The sequence below is a fragment of the Rhinopithecus roxellana genome, chromosome 12 (assembly GCF_007565055.1).
Source record: "Rhinopithecus roxellana isolate Shanxi Qingling chromosome 12, ASM756505v1, whole genome shotgun sequence".
Lineage (NCBI taxonomy): Eukaryota > Metazoa > Chordata > Mammalia > Primates > Cercopithecidae > Rhinopithecus > Rhinopithecus roxellana.
In genome coordinates this window covers 86,624,139-86,643,599 of record NC_044560.1, presented here as the reverse complement: position 1 = coordinate 86,643,599, position 19,461 = coordinate 86,624,139, and the positions used below count along the sequence as shown (strand labels likewise).

The 19,461-nt window shown below is 42.0% G+C and overlaps 1 protein-coding gene across 1 annotated transcript in view; it reads left to right on the top strand.

Annotated features, from left to right (window-relative positions):
• The first annotated feature begins 349 nt into the window (after positions 1-349).
• Positions 350-19,461, top strand: part of PSMB2 (proteasome 20S subunit beta 2) — a 39,805-nt gene continuing 20,693 nt past the window's right edge. The window contains exons 1-3 of the mRNA XM_010360402.2: positions 350-569; positions 5,945-6,067; positions 10,700-10,770. Coding sequence (XP_010358704.1) covers positions 479-569; positions 5,945-6,067; positions 10,700-10,770 — 285 coding nt within the window. The 5' untranslated portion in view covers positions 350-478. The remainder of the gene's footprint in view (positions 570-5,944; positions 6,068-10,699; positions 10,771-19,461) is intronic.

Below are 19,461 nucleotides of genomic sequence, written 5' to 3'. Positions count from 1 at the left end.
AGGATGGAAGTAAGGCTCCCCTCAAGTTAATTTTTCTCCAATCTGGCTTGCAGGAAAGGGGTTTCTGAGGGGATTTTACCGAGTAACGTAGGGAAACGGCTGCCTGCCGACCTACCCCTTTTTGACACCCACGCGTGCTCGGCACCTTACATACACTGCGTGATTTTATCCTAAAGCGAGTTTTTAAATCCCAGTGTGTAGACAGAGAAACTGGGCGTCACATAATGTAAGTGACCTCCACAGTCCGCATCGGAACAGACCTGGACGATCCCAGACACAAGCACTGAGCACAAGGAACCCGGCGCCGCGCCCGCTTTCCAACCTCTCGCGACAGTTGTACGTCATCCGAGAGCGCCGTGGAAGTCGCGCAGCCGGCGTCGCGCCAATCTTCGCTCGTAGGTGCTGTCTCACCGGTGAGACCTGGAAGTCGGCGGGTCTCGCGTTTTGTCTGACCTGCAGCCCCTGGCCTCTTGCCACCATGGAGTACCTAATCGGTATCCAAGGCCCCGACTATGTCCTTGTCGCCTCCGACCGGGTGGCCGCCAGCAATATTGTCCAGATGAAGGACGGTGAGAGGAAGCCCGGGAGGCCCCGCTAGGCCTGGGGTGTCGGGGCGGCCAGAGGGAGTTTGTCGGGGGTTGAATGTGTACCACGGAGGATCGAAGAGGTGGAAGCCGGCCTGCCCCGCCCATACTTACTTAATTAATTAATTTATATTTTTCGAGATAGGAGTTTCGCTCTTGCTGCCCAGGCTCTAGTGCAATGGCGCTATCTCGACTCACCACAATCTCACTCTCCTGGGTTCAAGCGATTCTCGTGCCGCAGCCTCCCGAGTAGCTGGTATTATAGGCATGCGCCACCACACCCGGCTAATTTTTATATTATTAGTAGAGATGGGGGTTTCTCCATATTGGTCGGGCTGCTCTCGAACTTCCGACCTCAGGTGATCCGCCGTCTCGGCCTCCCAAAGTGCTGGGATAACAGGCTTGAGCCGCCGTGCTCGGCTTTTTTTTTTTTTTTATAATAACGGAAGAAACAGGCAGACAAGTCTGGGACCTTGGCATTTGCTCCTCCCGGGCTCCTAGGTCAGTGCTCTGCTCTGGCCTTCGCTAAATGCTTCTTGCTTGGTGAGAGTTGCCTAAAGGGAATCTGTTTATAAATGTTTAAGCGCCTGCCCAGAACCTGGCTCTTTAGATCCCCGAATCTCTTATAAAAAGTTTCCTGTTGTCGCTAGTAACGAGGTTAGTTTGTTGGCGACATAAGGTGGGATCCTGGGGACAGTCAGACTGTGGTAACAGAAGCTTGTCATTTTCCTTCCGCTGCCCGTATCTCCCCTTGGCTCCCGATTCTTCTTTTTCAGCTTTCCAGGGCAATGGCTGCCAGGTTTTCCTTATATTTAAGTAGTTAGTTAATGGAGTTAGGAGATTGGAGCCCTGTCATTTATTTGCCTTATGACTTTGATTAAGTTATTTCGCAGTGCTCAGATTTCCTCATCTTTAAGATTAGCAATACCAAACTCACAGACTTGTCGGGAGGATTGCGTAAATGAGTTATGCGCAAATCCTTCTCACTAGACAGGTACTTAATAATACTAAGCATACACAGGTGCCCAAACATTTGTCAAATGAACATTAAGTCATCTGAACCAAAGCTTAATACTTTTTCAACAGTAGCACGTCTTTGATCAATTAAGGAAAACAAACTTAGATTCTGCAGGAAAAACAACCAAAATCTTAAAATTATGTGTTGAGTAATTTACTATAGAGAGACGGTATAGTATAGTAGTTAGGGGCAAAATATCTGGACTCACTGCATAGGTTGAACCCAGGTTCTGCCGCATGTGACCTGAAGCAAATTTCTCCAACTCCGTACCCTAAAGCTAGCATCCATAAGGTGGTGATGTAATAGCACCTATCTTAAAAGGTTAATGAATTGATGTAAATCGCTTAACACAGCACCTGATACTTTATGAAATATGATGATTAGTTTGTAGAAGTTTTGTTTGTAAGCTAGTCCTCCCAAAGGAGTGAATTTGTTTTGAGAGTAAATTTGTCCATTATTTTGAATACTGAGGTCTTTGACAAGCAAGTGATTTTAGCATTAAGTCGTGTCTAGGTAGAACAATAATCATTACCTTTACAGGTCTTTTGTTTCATCCCAAAAATGTATGTGAAATCACATTGAGAAGAAGAATATTCTTCTGTCGCCCAGGCTGGAGTGCAGTGGCGCGATCTCGGCTCACTGCAAGCTCCGCCTCCCGGGTTTACGCCATTCTCCTGCCTCAGCCTCTCGAGTAGCTGGGACTACAGGCGCCCGCCATCTCGCCCGGCTAGTTTTTTGTATTTTTTAGTAGAGACGGGGTTTCACCGTGTAGACCAGGATGGTCTCGATCTCCTGACCTCATGATCCACCCGTCTCGGCCTCCCAAAGTGCTGGGATTACAGGCTTGAGCCACCGCGCCCGGCCGAGAAGAAGAATATTCTTTAAGCCTACTTATGTACACAGTACTTTTAGTCATTATAGGGGATGCAGTATATTACTTATAACCCATAGAAGAGTCCAAGAATTAAGAAAACAAGGAAATGAATACTGCAAGTTGATTTTATATGATAAAAGAAGTATTACTAGTTAGTATTGGGTTGGTTTTTAAATTAATGAGTTCAAGAGGAAATCCTAAGTAATAAAAGAAAGATCACTATGGTGTGGGAGAAAGATGAATTTGAGTTAGTTCTTGAAAAATAGTTGGAAATAATTGCACTCCACACATTCTGATTTTCCCTATAGTCTTTCCTGGTATAAAAACATTTATAATATAAATTTTAGTATTGTATGATGACTTATTTATTTATTTTTGAGATGGAGGCTCGCTCTGTCACCCAAGCTGGAGTGCAATGGCGCGATCTTGGCTCACTGTGACCTCCGCCTCCTGGGTTCAAGCTATTCTCCTGCCTCAGCTTCGCCAGTAGTTGGGATTACAGGCCCCCGCCACCACGTCCCGCTAATTTTTGTATTTTTAGTAGAGACGGGGTTTCACCAGGTTGGCCAGGCTGGTCTCAAACTCCTGACCTCAGGTGATCCACCTGCCTTGACTTCCCAAAGTGCTGAGATTATAGGCATGAGCCACTGTGCCCGGCTGTATGATGACTTTTTTCTAATCATTCATTTCATGATGGAGCTTGTTTAGAGTAGGCAAAAATGCTGAAAAAATAATAACCTTCTGGGACTCCTTTCTCCAAGTTTAAATGATAATACAACTTCTAATCAATTGTCCAGTATATCACTTTGTATAAACATTTTGATACTAGAGAGTAGACATTTGCTGAGGACTGTCACCTTATTAAGCGGTACCAACTTGTGGTTTGCTTATGTGCTGCATTTCATGTCTCTTCTCTTGGCCTATGTAGAATTGCTTTTAAGTTACTCGGAGTACTCCAGCCCACACAGAATTCTCTCTTTTCTGAATTCCTATAGCATGTATGATCTGAACTACATTATCTAACACTGAGTATCATAATATTGGACATGTATAGAATTCATTAGTTTTTCTCCCTTATGAGTTAGACAGGGGTAAGTGACGTTATTAACATTTCACACATCTGGAAACTGGGGCTTAGAGAGGACAAGTAATTTGCCGAAGTTCAGAGTGCCAAGTCCACGTCATAACCAAGGTCTCTTGGATTCTAGTCCGGTTGGTTTTCCACAGTATGACATGCTAATGTTGTTCATTTTGTTGTCCATTTGTTTCCTGTATGTGGATCTTGTAAGTTCCTTGTCAAGAATCAGAAATTCCCCAGAGCTACACAGACAGTTTCCTGTACAACTCAGGGGTCTCTTAGTATCTATCTCTTGTGTTTTCATTAAATATGTTGCCTTCTGCTACTCATTGGACATAGTGTTTAAAAAACATTTTTGGCCTTGTATTAAGCTAATTTTAAAACTGAACAGGTTACTGCCTAGATGTTTAGCCTTTCTTCTAAGTGTGACATAAGTTCTTTGTAAACAAGCTCCCCCCTCAAATAAAAATAGCTTTTTTCTTATTATAATAATATTGCCAACTTACTGAATAATGTTTTCTTATAAAAATGAGGCATGTTAAGTATAGAAGTTTTAGAGATACCAATAAGCAAAAAGAAGGGAACAAAAACTGCCCATACTCTTACCACTGGCAAGCACTTAGAATATACCCTTCTGCTCCTTTTTTTTGCATAGATAATATAAGTGAATGTTTTTCTCTTATTAACAAGTTTGCAAACTAAGTCTTTTTTTTTTTTTTTTTTTTTGAGATGGAGTCTCGTTCTGTCGCCCAGGCTGGAATGCAGTGGCCGGATCTCAGCTCACTGCAAGCTCCGCCTCCTGGGTTCACGCCATTCTCCTGCCTCAGCCTCCCCAGTAGCTGGGACTACAGGCGCCCGCCACCTCGCCCGGCTAGTTTTTTGTATTTTTTAGTAGAGACGGGGTTTCACCGTGTTAGCCAGGATGGTCTCGATCTCCTGACCTTGTGATCCGCCCATCTCGGCCTCCCAAAGTGCTGGGATTACAGGCTTGAGCCACCGCGCCGGGCCACTAACAGTCTTTAATGTAGCCTGTATAATAAATAAAAGTGTGTTTGTTCAGGAGTTTTGAGGCAATTTGGTACTATCTACAGGTGCATTTTGTGTGTTTTTTCCCTCCAAGTCTAAGAAGCCATATTACTGGTATCTACAACTCTGAAACACTTGTAAAGTATTTGACAGTAGCATTTTGTTCTTTAAATCCTATTAAAGGATTTTGACATTTCAGAAGCTTTCAAACAGGAAACATGTCTCCCAGGGAAGATTATTCAGCACTATTTGAAAAATGAAAAGTGAAAGTGAGAGTGAGATAGGAAGATTTAGGCCTTTTCTGAAGCTGCAGACTGAATGTGGAGTTTTCTACCTTAGGCAATAACTGTAACCCGAATATTTATCTATCTAATCTGAATGAGTCTGGTTCAGCTAGATAAGATTAGAGTATTAGGATTTTTGTGAGGTATTTTAAGTAGCTTACTGTCAAAATATTCACTAGGATTTTTGCTTTGGCAATCGTTTTAATTTTCTCTTTTTCTTTGGAAATGGAATTTATTTACTTTTTAAAGTGATTAATATTCTCAGTTGATTTTCTGTTCTTTCTTGAGATGGTTCCTTAATTTTAATTGTAGCATCAGTCCCTTTCGTATATACTTTTGTGTGTGTATAAGTATAATAACTAACATTTGTAGTTGTGGAAACATTTTAGGGCTTTGTTATCATGAGGCTAAAGATAATTGCCATTGGCTGGATTCCTTCAGTTTCTTCTGTTCTGTTCCTTGCATTTCAAATGCTTTTAAATGCTTTAAGTTGTATTTTTAATTGGTAGCTTTCATGTATATTCTTCAACTGAAATTGACACTACACAATATGCTGATGGTTTAACATGAAGAATGAAAGATAAATTGATACCATTACCTATTAAAATCTTCTAAAAGCAATAATTAGTGAAATTATTCAATATACAGTCGTCCCTTGGTATCTGTAGGGATTGTTTCCAGAGCCCCTGCAGATACCCAAATCTATAGAAGCTTAAAGTTCCCTATATACATGGTATAGTATTTGCATATTACCTATGCAGATACTCCTGTGTACTTCAAATCATCTCTAGATTATTTATAATACTTAATATGACATAAATGCTATGTAAATAGTTGTTATACTGTATTGTTTAGGGAATAATGACCAGAGAAAAAGTCAGTACATGTTCAGGATAGATGCAAGCATCCATTTTTTTTTTTCTGAATAATTTTGATCCATAGGTGGTTGAATTGTGGATTCGGAATCTACAGATATGGAAGGCCAACTGTAGTAATTAATAAACCTGTTTATGGTTGCATAAATAATGACAGTCAATTTCTGTTAAGGCAGTTTCTAACACAGTTTTTTTTTTTGAGCAGATCATGACAAGATGTTTAAGATGAGTGAAAAGATATTACTGCTGTGTGTTGGAGAAGCTGGAGACACTGTACAGTTTGCAGAATATATTCAGAAAAACGTGCAACTTTATAAGATGCGAAATGGTGGGTAAGACTTACGAGTTTTGGTTGGCATATTACTAGTTTACTAGGGCTGCCATTGCAAAAGTCACAGACTGGGTGGCTTAAACAACAGAAATGTGTTTCTCACAGTTGTGGACGTTAGAAGTCAAAGATTAAGGTGTTGGCAGGGTTGATTTCTGAGGTCTGTCTCCTTGGCTTGCGGATGGCCATCTTCTCCCTGTGTCTTCATGTGATTTTTCTGTCTGTACTGTGTCCAGATTTCCTCTTCTAAGAATACCAGTCATATTGGATTAGGAATTCATTTTAATTTAATAACCTCTTAAGGATCCCTTCTCCAAATACAGTTATATTCTAAAGTACTAGGGATTAAGACTTCAACATACGAATTTTTGGAGGACAAAATTCAGCCTATCACAATTGGTTTGTCTTTAAATTTGAACTGAAAAATAATATTCTTTAAGACTTAATGTGGTCATATTTTCATTTGAGTTTTCTGTGTTTAAGAAGTTGTCCAGACCCTAAAGATTCTAATCCTTCATAAAAGATTTTCTACAAAAATCCTAGAGCAGAGAACTATTGTAACACTGATAGTTGGCAGATATAACACCATCGGGCTGGCGTGATGACTCACACCTGCAGTCCCAGCAACTGGGGAGGCAAAGGTGGGAGGATCACTTGAGACCAGGAGTTTAAGACTAGCCTGAGCAATGTAGTGACACCTCATCTCTACAAAAAAAAAAAATTTTTTTTTTGAAATGGAGTTTTGCTCTCATTGTCCAGGCTGGAGTGCAATGGCACGATCTCGGCTTACCGCAACCTCCGCCTTCCAGGTTCAAGCAATTGTCCTGCCTCAGCCTCCCAAGTAGCTGGGATTACAGGCGTGTGCCACCATGCCTGGCTAATTTTGTATTTTTATTAGAGATAGGGTTTCTCCATGTTGGTCAGGCTGGTCTCAAACTCCCAACCTCAGGTGATCCACTCACCTCGGCCTCCCCAAGTTCTGGGATTACAGGTGTGAGCCACCACGCCCAGCCTGCTACAAAAATTTTTTTAAAAATTAGCTGAGTGTGGTGGCATGCACCTGTAGTCCTAGCTACTCAGGAGGCTGAGGCAGGAAGATCGTTTGAGCCCAGGAGGTCGAGGCTGCAGTGAGTTACGATTTTGCCACTGTACTCTGGGAGGCAGGAAGATTCTGTCTCTCAAAAAAAATTTTTAAACCAACCAAAAAAAAAAAAAAAAACTAACACCCTCTTGGAGGTAGGGATGGTAGTATCAGACTTTTTAAGTGTTAGATATTTCAGAGGATGTGGTTTGAGTTTAAAAGTATCTGAATCCGGCCACGCACAGTGGCTAACAGCTGTAATCCCAGCACTTTGAGAGGCTGATATGGGAGGATCACTTGAGGTCAGGAGTTTGAGAGCAGCCTAGGCAACAAAGCAAGACCCTGGCTCTATAAAAAATAAAAAAATTAGCCGGGTGCAGTGGTGCACACCCATAGTCTCGGCTACTCAGGAAGCTGAAGCGGGAAGATCGCTTGAGCCCAGGAGTTCAAGGTCTCAGTGAGCCGTGATAGTGCCACTGCACTCCAGCCTGTGCGACAGAGTGAGACCCTGTCTCAAAACAAGCGAACAAAACAATCTGAGTCTCAGCATTAAAAAACCTAAGTAAACCTTGGCTTTACTATTTTTTATGTGATAAGTCATTTATTTTCTCTTGGCCTTTATTTTCCTTATCTCTAAAATGAATTATAATACTAATGAATAATACATATGTAAATGTTCTGTAAACTTAAAGTATTGTGTAACTAACTGTAAGTATTTACTGTGTCTTCAAAGGGTTCTACCTTACTCTCTGGTAGGTTTCCTTCTAGAGAGATAATTAGGACTTTTGTGAAGTATTTTGTGAGCGCTCTCTGGGGCTAATGAACTGTTATCCACTGGGAAAGCCTCCCTAGCAAACAATACTAGCCACTAGGCCTCTGATCCAGGAACGTTTGTAGTGGTGGTCTGGAAGAGAAAACCTTATTTCCACTTACTTCACAGTTCAATGACAATGTTATACACTGCACTGGTATAATATGGAGCTATGAAGGAACTTAATTTGAATATACTTGCATGTGTAAAATGACCAAAGATCTATTCACATAGTTTTTTGGGCAGTGGTTTATCATTTGTATTCAATTCCATAAATATTTTTGAGGGCCTCTTCTATGTTAAACATTCTGCTTAATACTTCAGAGAATTGAAAGATGAGTAAGGCTTAGTCCCAACATTCAGGAACATAAAGCACATGGCACTTAGGTTTATGCAAGTTTAGAATATTTCAGGAATTCTGCTTTTTTTCCCAGTGGTTCCACTTTTTGCCTGCATAACAAATGAGGCATGTCAGTAATGCTTCTGAAGTCCAGTAGGTACTGTATTACTTCACTGGCTGTCCTGAGAGAGGGAGAGGAGTGAACAAGAGGAGCAAGAGTTGTTTGTTACTTGGGTTTTAGGGTCTAAAGTCAGTGCACAGAACAAAAATTATTTGGTTAAAATTGCCAAGTACAGTTTTGTGTATGTAACTCTATATAGTAATTCTTATATAAGTTAAAGGACTGAGCTAAAATAAGGGAAAGAAAGAGAAAATCTTTATGTAGATAATCAGGCTTGACTTTTCTGCCTTTAGGATAATAGTCAGATCGTTAGAGATGTTTAAGGAGTTAGGTAAAGAATTGAATAGTATTTCCACTTGTCCAGGTTCCTTCTTTGTTTTTTTTTTTATTCTTTTTTGAGCCAGGGTCTCGTTCTATTGCTCAGATTGGAGTGCAGTGGCGCAGTCTCAGCCTACTGCAATTTCCAACTCCTGGGCTCAAATGATTCTCGTGCCTCAGCCTCCTGAGTAGCTGGGATTACAGGCATGCACCACCATGCCTGGCTAATTTTTTGTATTTTAAGTAGAGATGGAGTTTCGCTATGGTGGCCAGGCCGCTCTTAAACTCCTGTCCTCAAGTGATCCACCCACCTGGGCCTCCCAAAGTGCTCTGGGATTACAGGTGTGGACCACTGTGCCTAGCCTCTTTTTTAAATTTTTTTTGTTATTATTTTTGTTGTTGTTGTTGTTGAGACAGGGTCTCACTCCTGTCGCCTAGGCTGGAGCGCAGTGGCACAGTCATGGCTCATTGCAGCTTCGACTTCCCAGGCTCAGGTGATCCTTCCACCTCAGCCTCCCAACTACCTGGGAAAACAGGTGTGCACCACCACCCCTGGCTAATTTTTATATTTTTAGTAGAGACGAGGTTTCACCATGTTGCCCAGAATGGTCTTAAACTACTGGGCTCAAGTGATCTGCCTGCGTCAGCTTCCCCAAGTGCTGTGATTACAGGCATAAGCCACTGCGCCTGGGCAAGGGTTGCGTTCATTATGATTTAATACGCACTAATAGACCTGTGAGGATAAAGTACAATAATACATGTGAAAACACTCAGCATAGACCCTACAACATAGTTGCTGCTCAATAAATATTTGTTAGGATTTTAATCTGAATCTCTCCTAATTTGACAGTGGTATTTAAAATGTCGTAAGCAATTACTTAACCACACTGCTGTGTGTCTTTCCGTACTGACATTTTCTGTGTGGGCCCACTGAGTTATGGATCATTCTTGTGCCTTTTGGCACTGGTCCCATTCTACAGGGGGATTAAAGCTCCAAAGTGAATGCATTATTACATGCACATCTGATGCTATTCCTCTGGATTGTAGCTTTGTTGGTATGACAACTTTTATTTTTTATTTTTGAAGTTTTAACACTTGAGATACTCTGTTTTTAAAAATATTGCAGAATGATGGAAATGTTCTTTTCCTGTGGCTTGTACTTTGAAAGTCATATTATACTACTTAATAACGTTACAATTTTTTTTTAATAAACTATGACTCAGAGGTAGTCCTAACTTCTAGCCTCTCTTTTCCCAATATCCTTTTTGTTCCTATCTTCATTTTTTTAGAGACGGGGTCTTGCTCTGTCACCCATGCTGGAGTGCAGTGGCACAATTATAACCCACTGCAGCATTGAATTCCTGGGCTCAATTGATCCTTCCCACTCAGCCTCCTGAGTAGCTGGGACTACAGGCAGATACCACCATGCCTAAAAATTAAAACAATTTTTTTTTAGAGATGGGGTCTCACTATGTTGCCCAGGCTAGTCTCAAACTCCTGGGCTCAAGCGATCCTCCTGCCTTGGCTTTCCAAAGCTCTAGGATTATAGGCATGAGCCACTGTGCCTGGCCCCCAGTATCCTTTTTAAAATAAACTTTTAAAAAATTGGCATCTAAGACATCTTTCTTTTTTTTCACTTCCTGTGTATTTGTGTCCCTTCTACAGTGGAAAACACAGTGTGTTGATGAATGAATAGTTTAAGAAAGACTGCTACGAGTTTCATTCCACTATAGAACTGGGTCTGTTTGTGGCCAAGAATTGCTGTCAGTACTAACCAGCTATTTCATAGCTGTTGCATGAGGAAAGGGACTGGAGTAGGATTGTACCCCTCAGTCTATATGCTTTGTTTACTCTGAGTGTACAAAAGATGGTGGGCTTTAGGAACAAGGGTAGTGAATAATTTGGGGCACTATTATTCCTTCTGCTTTATTTTAAGTATGACTCTTTATCTCTTCTACCAGGATATGAATTGTCTCCCACAGCAGCAGCTAACTTCACACGTCGAAACCTGGCTGACTGTCTTCGGAGTCGGGTAAGTAATATATCAGACATTGTTAGATAAGAGCAGAAGAATCCTTTTTGCTTCTTTTATATTCTCGTTATATATGAATAGTATTTTTGCCCTTTTTTGGCCTTCCAGAACCCTTCCCATTGCTACTTGTTCATTCTTCAGTTCAACATCTTTGTACACAGTTGTTATTAATAGTTACAGCCCGAAGGGCAAATATTCATTCCCAGAGAATTGGTTGGGACACACCAATATGAAGGCCTGTGACAACCTAACCTTTTTTTTTTTCCCCCTAAAACTATTTTTTAGAGCAGTGTTAGGTTCACAGCAAAATTGAGAAGAAGTATAAAGATTTCCCACATTCCTCCTCACCCACATGTATAGCATTCCCCATTATCAGCGTCTTCCACCAGGGTGGTACACTGTCACAAAGGATGAGCCTACATTGACGGTAATCACCCGGGTCCATAGTTTACATTAGGGTTTACTCTTGCTGTTGTGCATATTATGGGTCTGGACAAATGTATAATGACATGTATCTTGAGATTACTTATCTGTGTTTCTCTTTTTTTCTTTTATTTCTTTCTTTTTTTTTTTTTGTTTTTGAGACAGGGTCTCACTCCAGTTGCCCAGGCTGGAGTGTAGTGGTGTGATCTCAGCTTACTGCAGCCTCAACTTCCCAGGCTCAGGTGATTCTCCCACCTCAGCCTCCCAAGTAGCTGGGACTACAGGTGTGCACCACCACACCTGGCTAATGTTTTATATTTTTAATGGAGGCAGTATTTCACCATGTTGCCTAGGCTGGTCTTGAACTCCTGGACTCAAGCAGTCTGCTGGCCTTGGCCTTTTTTGGTGCTGGGATTATAGGAATGAGCTGCTGTATCTGGCATACTTACCTGTGTTTTTCTATGACTTTTTCCCAAAGCATACAGCATTGTTCCTCCTTGCTTATTCTAGCCTTGTTGCCATTCTAGAGCTGTCTCAATTTCATCAACAGCATGTTAAAAGATGCAACACTAAGTTAAGGATTGAATGCATTAAAGATTGTGTCGGGGCCGGGCGTCTTGGCTCAAATCTGTAATCCCAGCACTTTGGGAGGCCGAGACGGGTGGATCACGAGGTCAGGAGATCGAGACCATCCTGGCTAACATGGTGAAACCCCATCTCTACTAAAAAATACAAAAAACTAGCCGGGTGAGGTGGCGGGTGCCTGTAGTCCCAGCTACTCGGGAGGCTGAGGGAGGAGAATGGCATAAACCCGGGAGGTGGAGCTTGCAGTGAGCTGAGATCTGGCCACTGCACTCTAGCCTGGGCGACAGAGCGAGACTCCCTCTCAAAAAAAAAAAAAAAAAGAGATTGTGTCAGATGTGCTAGGAAAGTTCATATGGTTGCTAAAGGTGTGCATTATTCTCTTCCCACAGGGACTAAATAAATAGAGCCTTAACATGTGACCTCACCCCCTGTGCCTGTTTACTCATCTATGAAATGGAGATAACTTCCTAACCCCACAGGACTGCCAGGAAAATGAATGCTTGTAAATCATAATATTTAACATTCATATGACTTTTGCCCAAAGCATTTTGCTTAATAATTTAATCTACTCACTATTCCACTGAGAAAGATAGTAGTTAATTCTCTATCACTGAGATGAAGTGAAAGGCATAAAGTGGCAAAGGGACTAGCTCCAGGTCACACAGCAGGTCAGACAAAGCTAAAATAATGGCGCCATAATTATTTGACTGTTCTGCCTTTAGTTCTTCAGTAGTATTTCTAGAACACTGGTGCTATTCATGTTTTTATTGTGGTTTGAGTTTTCATCTGTACTTGCTTAAAATAACAAGTTACTTTTTTAAAAGTTACTTACTACAGATCTATAAAGCAGTTTATTTTCTAGTGCCTAATAATCTTGGACTGATAATTTCTCAATAAATAGTACCTCTCAGTGCTAGCTTTGACCAAGAGCTTGTACGATCTGAGGGATCATGAAGTTTGAAGAGAAACTAGAGACATGCAGGATTGAGAGGAGGCAAATTTACATACATTGTTTTGACCTGGATGAAAGATCAGTAGTTTTTTCTTAAAATAATAATAATAATAATAATGTTTATTTATTTATTTTTCTCTTCCAAGAAAATCATTGTCACCAAGTGATCTTTTCTTCACTCCTCCTTGAGAAAAGAAAATGGGTCAGATATTAGCTTTTCTGTCACCAGAAGTTCCTGTGGTGTTCAGCATTCTATGGTTTGCCATGTACAGTGTTCCTCTGACTTATCAGGCAGAACCGGAATAAGAATTCCACCTTTGGGCACAATAAATACTGTGTCATAAATATTGCAGACATTAAGTGAATTAAGCTCCCTTTTTGGAATTGAGATAAGAATGGCGGTGTGCTTCATGCAAATGCAGTGAATCCGGTTTAATCTTCTCCTAGCAGAAATGTTTGATGTCTTAACAAATATCCCTTGTAGACAGTGACATGGGGCTCTGGTAAATATTGACTACCTCTGCCTGAGCTTCTCCATTAGGTCCAATCTCTGCTCCTCCATCTCCTTATCAAAATAGATTCTTAGTTCTAAAATATAAATTTATATTTTAGTCATATTATTCTGGGAAGAGAGATGATAATTTGTCAGTGTTCCTAATAAGTGCAAAGTCACCAAATTTAGTATATTTACGTGGTCACACCAGTTGGCAGATGTGACTCATTTTGGGTTAGCCAGTTACCATGTATAACTTGTGTCTGTAGCTCAAATTGTTTGATTTCTAATTTGCTCTGTGTATGTGTGGTTGTTTGGTTGGGTGGACTTTTACTACCACCGAGTATATAATGAATCTTGCATAAACTGGTTCATTAAAATGTAGGCAATTTAGCATTATGGTTAAGAGCGTAGTCCATGGACTACCTGGGTTTGAATATTTGCTTACTGATTTACTAGCTGGATGCCTTTGGACAGATTCTAAGCTTAATTTCCCTGCTTACCAACTTCAAAAAGTTACTATGAAGATTAAATGAGGTAATAATGCAAAGCTCTTACTTAGCACATGTATGTCACATATAACTGATTTTTTTTTTTTTTTTTTTTTTGAGGCGGAGTGTCGCTCTGTCGCCGGGACTGGAGTGCAGTGGCGGGATCTCAGCTCACTGCAAGCTCCGCCTCCCGGGTTGACGCCATTCTCCTGCCTCAGCCTCCCGAGTAGCTGGGACTACAGGCGCCCGCCACCTCGCCCGGCTAGTTTTTTTTGTATTTTTAGTAGAGACGGGGTTTCACCGTGTTAGCCAGGATGGTCTTGATCTCCTGACCTCGTGATCCACCCGTCTCGGCCTCCCAAAGTGCTGGGATTACAGGCTTGAGCCACCGCGCCTGGCCATCACTTTTTTTTTTTTTTTTTTTTTTTTTTTTTTTTTTTTTTGAGACGGAGTCTTGCTCTGCCGCCCAGGCTGCAGTGCAGTGGCCAGCTCTCAGCTCACTGCAAGCTCCGCCTCCCGGATTCACGCCATTCTCCTGTCTCAGCCTCCCGAGTAGCTGGGACTACAGGCGCCCGCCATGTCGCCCGGCTAGTTTTTTGTATTTTTTAGTAGAGACGGGGTTTCACCGTATTAGCCAGGATGGTCTCGATCTCCTGACCTCGTGATCCACCCGTCTCGGCCTCCCAAAGTGCTGGGATTACAGGCTTGAGCCACCGCGCCCGGCCCACTTTTTTTTTTTTGAGACAGGATCTCACTCTGTCGTCTAGGCTGGAGTGCAGTGGTATGATCACAGCTCACTGCAGCCTCTTGACCTTGCAGGCCCAGATGATCCTCCTACCTCAGCCTCCCTGGCAGCAGGGACTATAGGTGCATGCCACTATGCCTGGCTAATTTTTTGTAGAGATGGGGTTTCTCCATGTTGCCAGGCTGGTCCCGAACTCCTGGGCTCAAGCAGTCCTCCCACTTCGGCTTCCCAAAGTGCTGGGATTACAGGTATGAGCCACCATGCCCAGCCACTTTTGTTTTTATGCTACGATTGCTGTTTGGTGAATAAGTTAGTTTTTCATGAGGTATAATTTGTTGTGCTTTTCTTATGTTTTTTTTTTGTTTTTTGGAGATAGTTTCTCTCTCTGTCACCTAAGAGGTGGCACAATTACAGCTCACTGTAGCCTCAACCTTCTAGGCTCAAACAGTACTCCCACTTCAGCCTCCCAAGTAGCTGGAACTACAGGCACAAAGCCACCATGCTGGTATTAATAGGGAAAATAGAAGTAAAATAACATTGAACATATATTATGTGCTAGGATTTTTCTGGATCTACACAGTCCAGTATAGTAACCAACTAGCCATATGGGGCTATTTAAATTTAAGTTAATTAAAAGTAAATAAAATTTAAAATTCAGTTTCTGGAGGAAAATCTCCTGGTGGACTTTACCTGAATGCTAAATCAACTTTTATTTCTTAAAAAAAAAAAAATTCTGTTCCTCAGTCACAGCCAAATTTCAGGTACCCAGTAGCCACAGCTACGGTATTGAACATCACAGATATGGAACATATCCATCATCACAGAAGTTCTCTTGAACAGTGCTATTCTAAATACTTACATATGTATCTGTTATTAAGTATCCTTATTATGACACCATAAGATGTGTGTTATCCCCATTTTACTTACAGGATGTTAAGTATTTCTCTTATATATGTTTCCAAAGCACATATATATAGTATGTTAAAGGGTAAGTTAAGATTCCATCTTCAAATATCAAACTATTTCATGCTATCTTCTTTTGAGATGAAACCCCATCTCAAAAACAAAACAAAACAAAACAAACAAACAAACAAAAAACCCACCATATTGCTGAAATGTGGGTGTAGTGAAAACAAAAATAGATGATAGATAAAATACAAATCTAGGCCAGGTGCAGTGGCTCATGCCTATAATCCAAGCACTTTGAGAGGCTGAGAAGGGAAGATTGTTTGAAACCAGGAGTTCAGGCCGGGCGCAGTGGCTCAAGCCTGTAATCCCAGCACTTTGGGAGGCCGAGACGGGCGGATCACGAGGTCAGGAGATCGAGACCATCCTGGCTAACACGGTGAAACCCCGTCTCTACTAAAAAATACGAAAAAACTAGCCGGGCGTGGTGGCGGGCGCCTGTAGTCCCAGCTACTGGGAGGCTGAGGCAGGAGAATGGTATAAACCCGGGAGGCAGAGCTTGCAGTGAGCTGAGATCCGGCCACTGCACTCCAGCCCAGGCGACAGAGCAAGACTCCGTCTCAAAAAAAATAAAAAATAAAAAAATAAAAAATAAAAATCTCATGTCAAGGCCATAACCAGACTTGAATTATTATTATTATTATTATTATTATTATTATTATTATTATTATTTTTTTTTTTTTTAGTGAAAGGGAAAGAATATGTAGGAAAGGATTTCAGGTCTTAGTCATTTCCAGCAGTGACCGAAGCTTATCCCCACACTCTGGCCTTAATTCAAGGGTGTTTGATCTGATTAGTACTAGGCATGTATAGTGTGCTCCTGTCCTAGAAGAATCCTGTTGCTTTGAGCCTTCTATTCTGACCATGAGAATTATTATTCTCATGCCTTAGGTGGCTGGCACAAAGACATCATCTGTTTATTGGTATCAGTGAGGTTGTGTGAACAGATGACCCAGGTGAAACCCTGACTTTGCAAGTCTCGTCCCCTGTACACTACCAACCATTTGTTACATGTGATTGAAATATCACTAACAAGAGTAATTTCACATGCTTTTTGGCAAATGTGGTTAGCAGGATGTGACATGACGCAGCACTGCCTTCTCCCTGCATGTGCCGTCTCCCTTGAGGCCTCATCTTCTCTACTTGCCTCGATCTCACCCATGCCGAGGCTTGCCTTCAGCTCACCTGCTCCAGATGGGCGGCACAGTGGGAGGACACTGGCAAAGGCAGATGTGTTTATTTTCCGGAGACAAAATGTTGTGCTGCTACAGATGGCAGTGCCTTGGAGCAAGTGGCAGCCTTTGACACTGCTGCCACACAGCCTGGGCATCCCGACAGACAGAGCCGGCTTACTTTTGGTGATGGGGAAAATCAAAAATACAAAACAAAAACAAAAACCAAGATGTTCATTATGCAGCTCCTGGACTTTCAGTGCAAGCAGCAGACCTTTTAGCAAACCTCAGTCAACTAGTGAGCTAACTGTGAATATTCACTGTAGGCCAAGAGTTATATGTCTGTTCATTACTTTTGTCTGCCAGCCTTAACAGGACATAAAGTTAAAAACTGGAAACAAATGATTACATTTAGATGGATATTCAGTTTGGTTCTGCAAAATATATGTGTATCCCAGGTCACATCTCACAGAAGTCTCTTAGGATTGGGGGTGGCTCATGTTGGCCCCGTTGGAGATACCGCTGTTCTATTTTTAGTGGTCATTTTGATTATCCAAAGGCCCAGAGACAGATGTGCCTTGAAGTTGAGGTGTCTCAATTAATATGACGACACTTTGTGCTTATAGTGTTTTTCTCCTAGGAGGAGTAAGCATTCTGACAGCTGCCCTTTTAAACAGTATGCTTATGCATTTGTTAGGGCTTGACTAAGTCAGTTAGGAAGACAAAAGACTGGCTGTTGAATCATTACACTTACCAGGCTCCTAAAAAAAAAATAATAACTTGGGAAGATTCTTTGAAAGTTATTGGCTTTATCAGGAATTTTTTTTTTTTTTTTTTTTGAGACAGAGTCTTGCTCTGTCGCCCGGGCTGGAGTGCAGTGGCCGGATCTCAGCTCACTGCAAGCTCCGCCTCCCGGGTTCACGCCATTCTCCTGCCTCAGCCTCCCGAGTAGCTGGGACTACAGGCGCCCGCCAGGTCGCCCGGCTAGTTTTTTTGTATTTTTAGTAGAGATGGGGTTTCACCGTGTTAGCCAGGATGGTCTTGATCTCCTGACCTCGTGATCCGCCCGTCTCGGCCTCCCAAAGTGCTGGGATTACAGGCTTGAGCCACCGTGCCCGGCCTCTTTTTTCTTTTTTAATGTGCTGTTTTTCCCAGCCCTAGCTGATAGAGTTAGGAGTTTGCAGGTGTAAAGTCCTCCCCCTCCCCTTCCCTGTCTCTCTCCAGGGGGTTTATGTGAGAAGGTGTTGCTTTCTCACTCAGAGAACATATATGTGCTACCCTGTTGGATGCCTGCTGCAAGCACAGAGAGCCCCTGTTCTCATTGAATGGAATAAGTCTGTTGGATGGCTGGAATTTTTGCAGCCCCGTAATGCCAACTTTTCACTTAAAGCATCTATCCACAATGGGAATGAAGCAGTTTATGTGCTTGGTCTAGATTTGTATTGTTTTAAAACTCGTGTCTTAAAAATTTCGTGGTTTCCTATTAAGGTTTGGTTTAAGCCTAAAGCAGGAGAGTGCTGTGTCTGTAAGAACATGCTTTTGCTTTTCAAATGTTTACTATCAGAAGTGTAGATTTACCCCCAACTTTTAAGATTGCTTTAAATAACTTTTATGGCCGGGCACGGTGACTCAAGCCTGTAATCCCACCACTTTGGGAGGCCGAGACGGGCGGATCACGAGGTCAGGAGATCGAGACCATCCTGGCTAACACGGTGAAACCCCATCTCTACTAAAAAACACAAAAAAACTAGCCGGGCAAGGTCGCGGGGGTCCTGTAGTCCTAGCTGCTCAGGAGGCTGAGGCAGGAGAATGGCGTGAACCCGGGAGGCGGAGCTTGCAGTGAGCTGAGATCCGGCCACTGCACTCCAGCCTGGGCGACAGAGCGAGACTCCGTCTCAAAAAAAAAAAAAAAAAAAAATTACTTTTATGTGAGCATGCCCTCACACATACTCACAGTTACAAACACATACAATATCCTGGCATCTTGGTGCCTCTTGTTACCTGCCCTGGCCCAAGATCATGTAGGAATATGAATTTAGGGGCTGATCCCAACAACCTCATGAGGTTTTCTTGACTCTCTCCCAAAAAACAGTTATCTAAAATGAAGGGCAGTGGGAAGGCTTTCCACAAGGGGAAAGGTTGATTTTTCTGTTTTTTGACCTGAGAGGTCATTACATGTATATTTACTATGTTCATTAGCTATACCATGTATATTTTATGGTTTTTTTTCCTTCTTTTTGAGACATAGTCTTGCTTTGTTGCCCAGGCTGGAGTGCAGTGGTACTGTCTAGGCTCACTGCATCCTCCGCCTCCTGGGTTCAAACAATTCTCCCACCTCAGCCTCCTGAGTAGCTGGGACTACAGGCGCATGCCACCACACCTGGCTAATTTTTGTATTTTTAGTAGAGATGGCGTTTCATCATGTTGGCCAGGCTCCCGACCTCGTGATCCACTTGCCTCGGCCTCCCAAAGTGCTGTGATTACAGGCATGAGCCACTACGCTTGACCTATTTTATGCACTTTTATGTGTATGTGTTGTTTCATAAAAAGGTATAAGAAAATGAAAAGGAAGACTAAAAGGCCAGGAAAGCATATTACTTCTTAACCTAAAAATAAAAAAAAGAGGGGTCAGCTTTACCATTACTTTTGAATGTAGACAACAGAGCAAATAGGATTAACTAGATTGGAAAGAAGAAAGGAGATAATAGTCTCTGAGTCTTTGTAAACTGAAATGATCCAGCAGAATTCTACACTTCCTTTTCTGATGCTTCCTGATAGATGTGGTTTCTTACAGCCAGAATGTTCCATACCTGCTGATTTTCATTCAGCCAGTCTCCAGCCTGCCTTGTCCTTGGGGCTGAGGA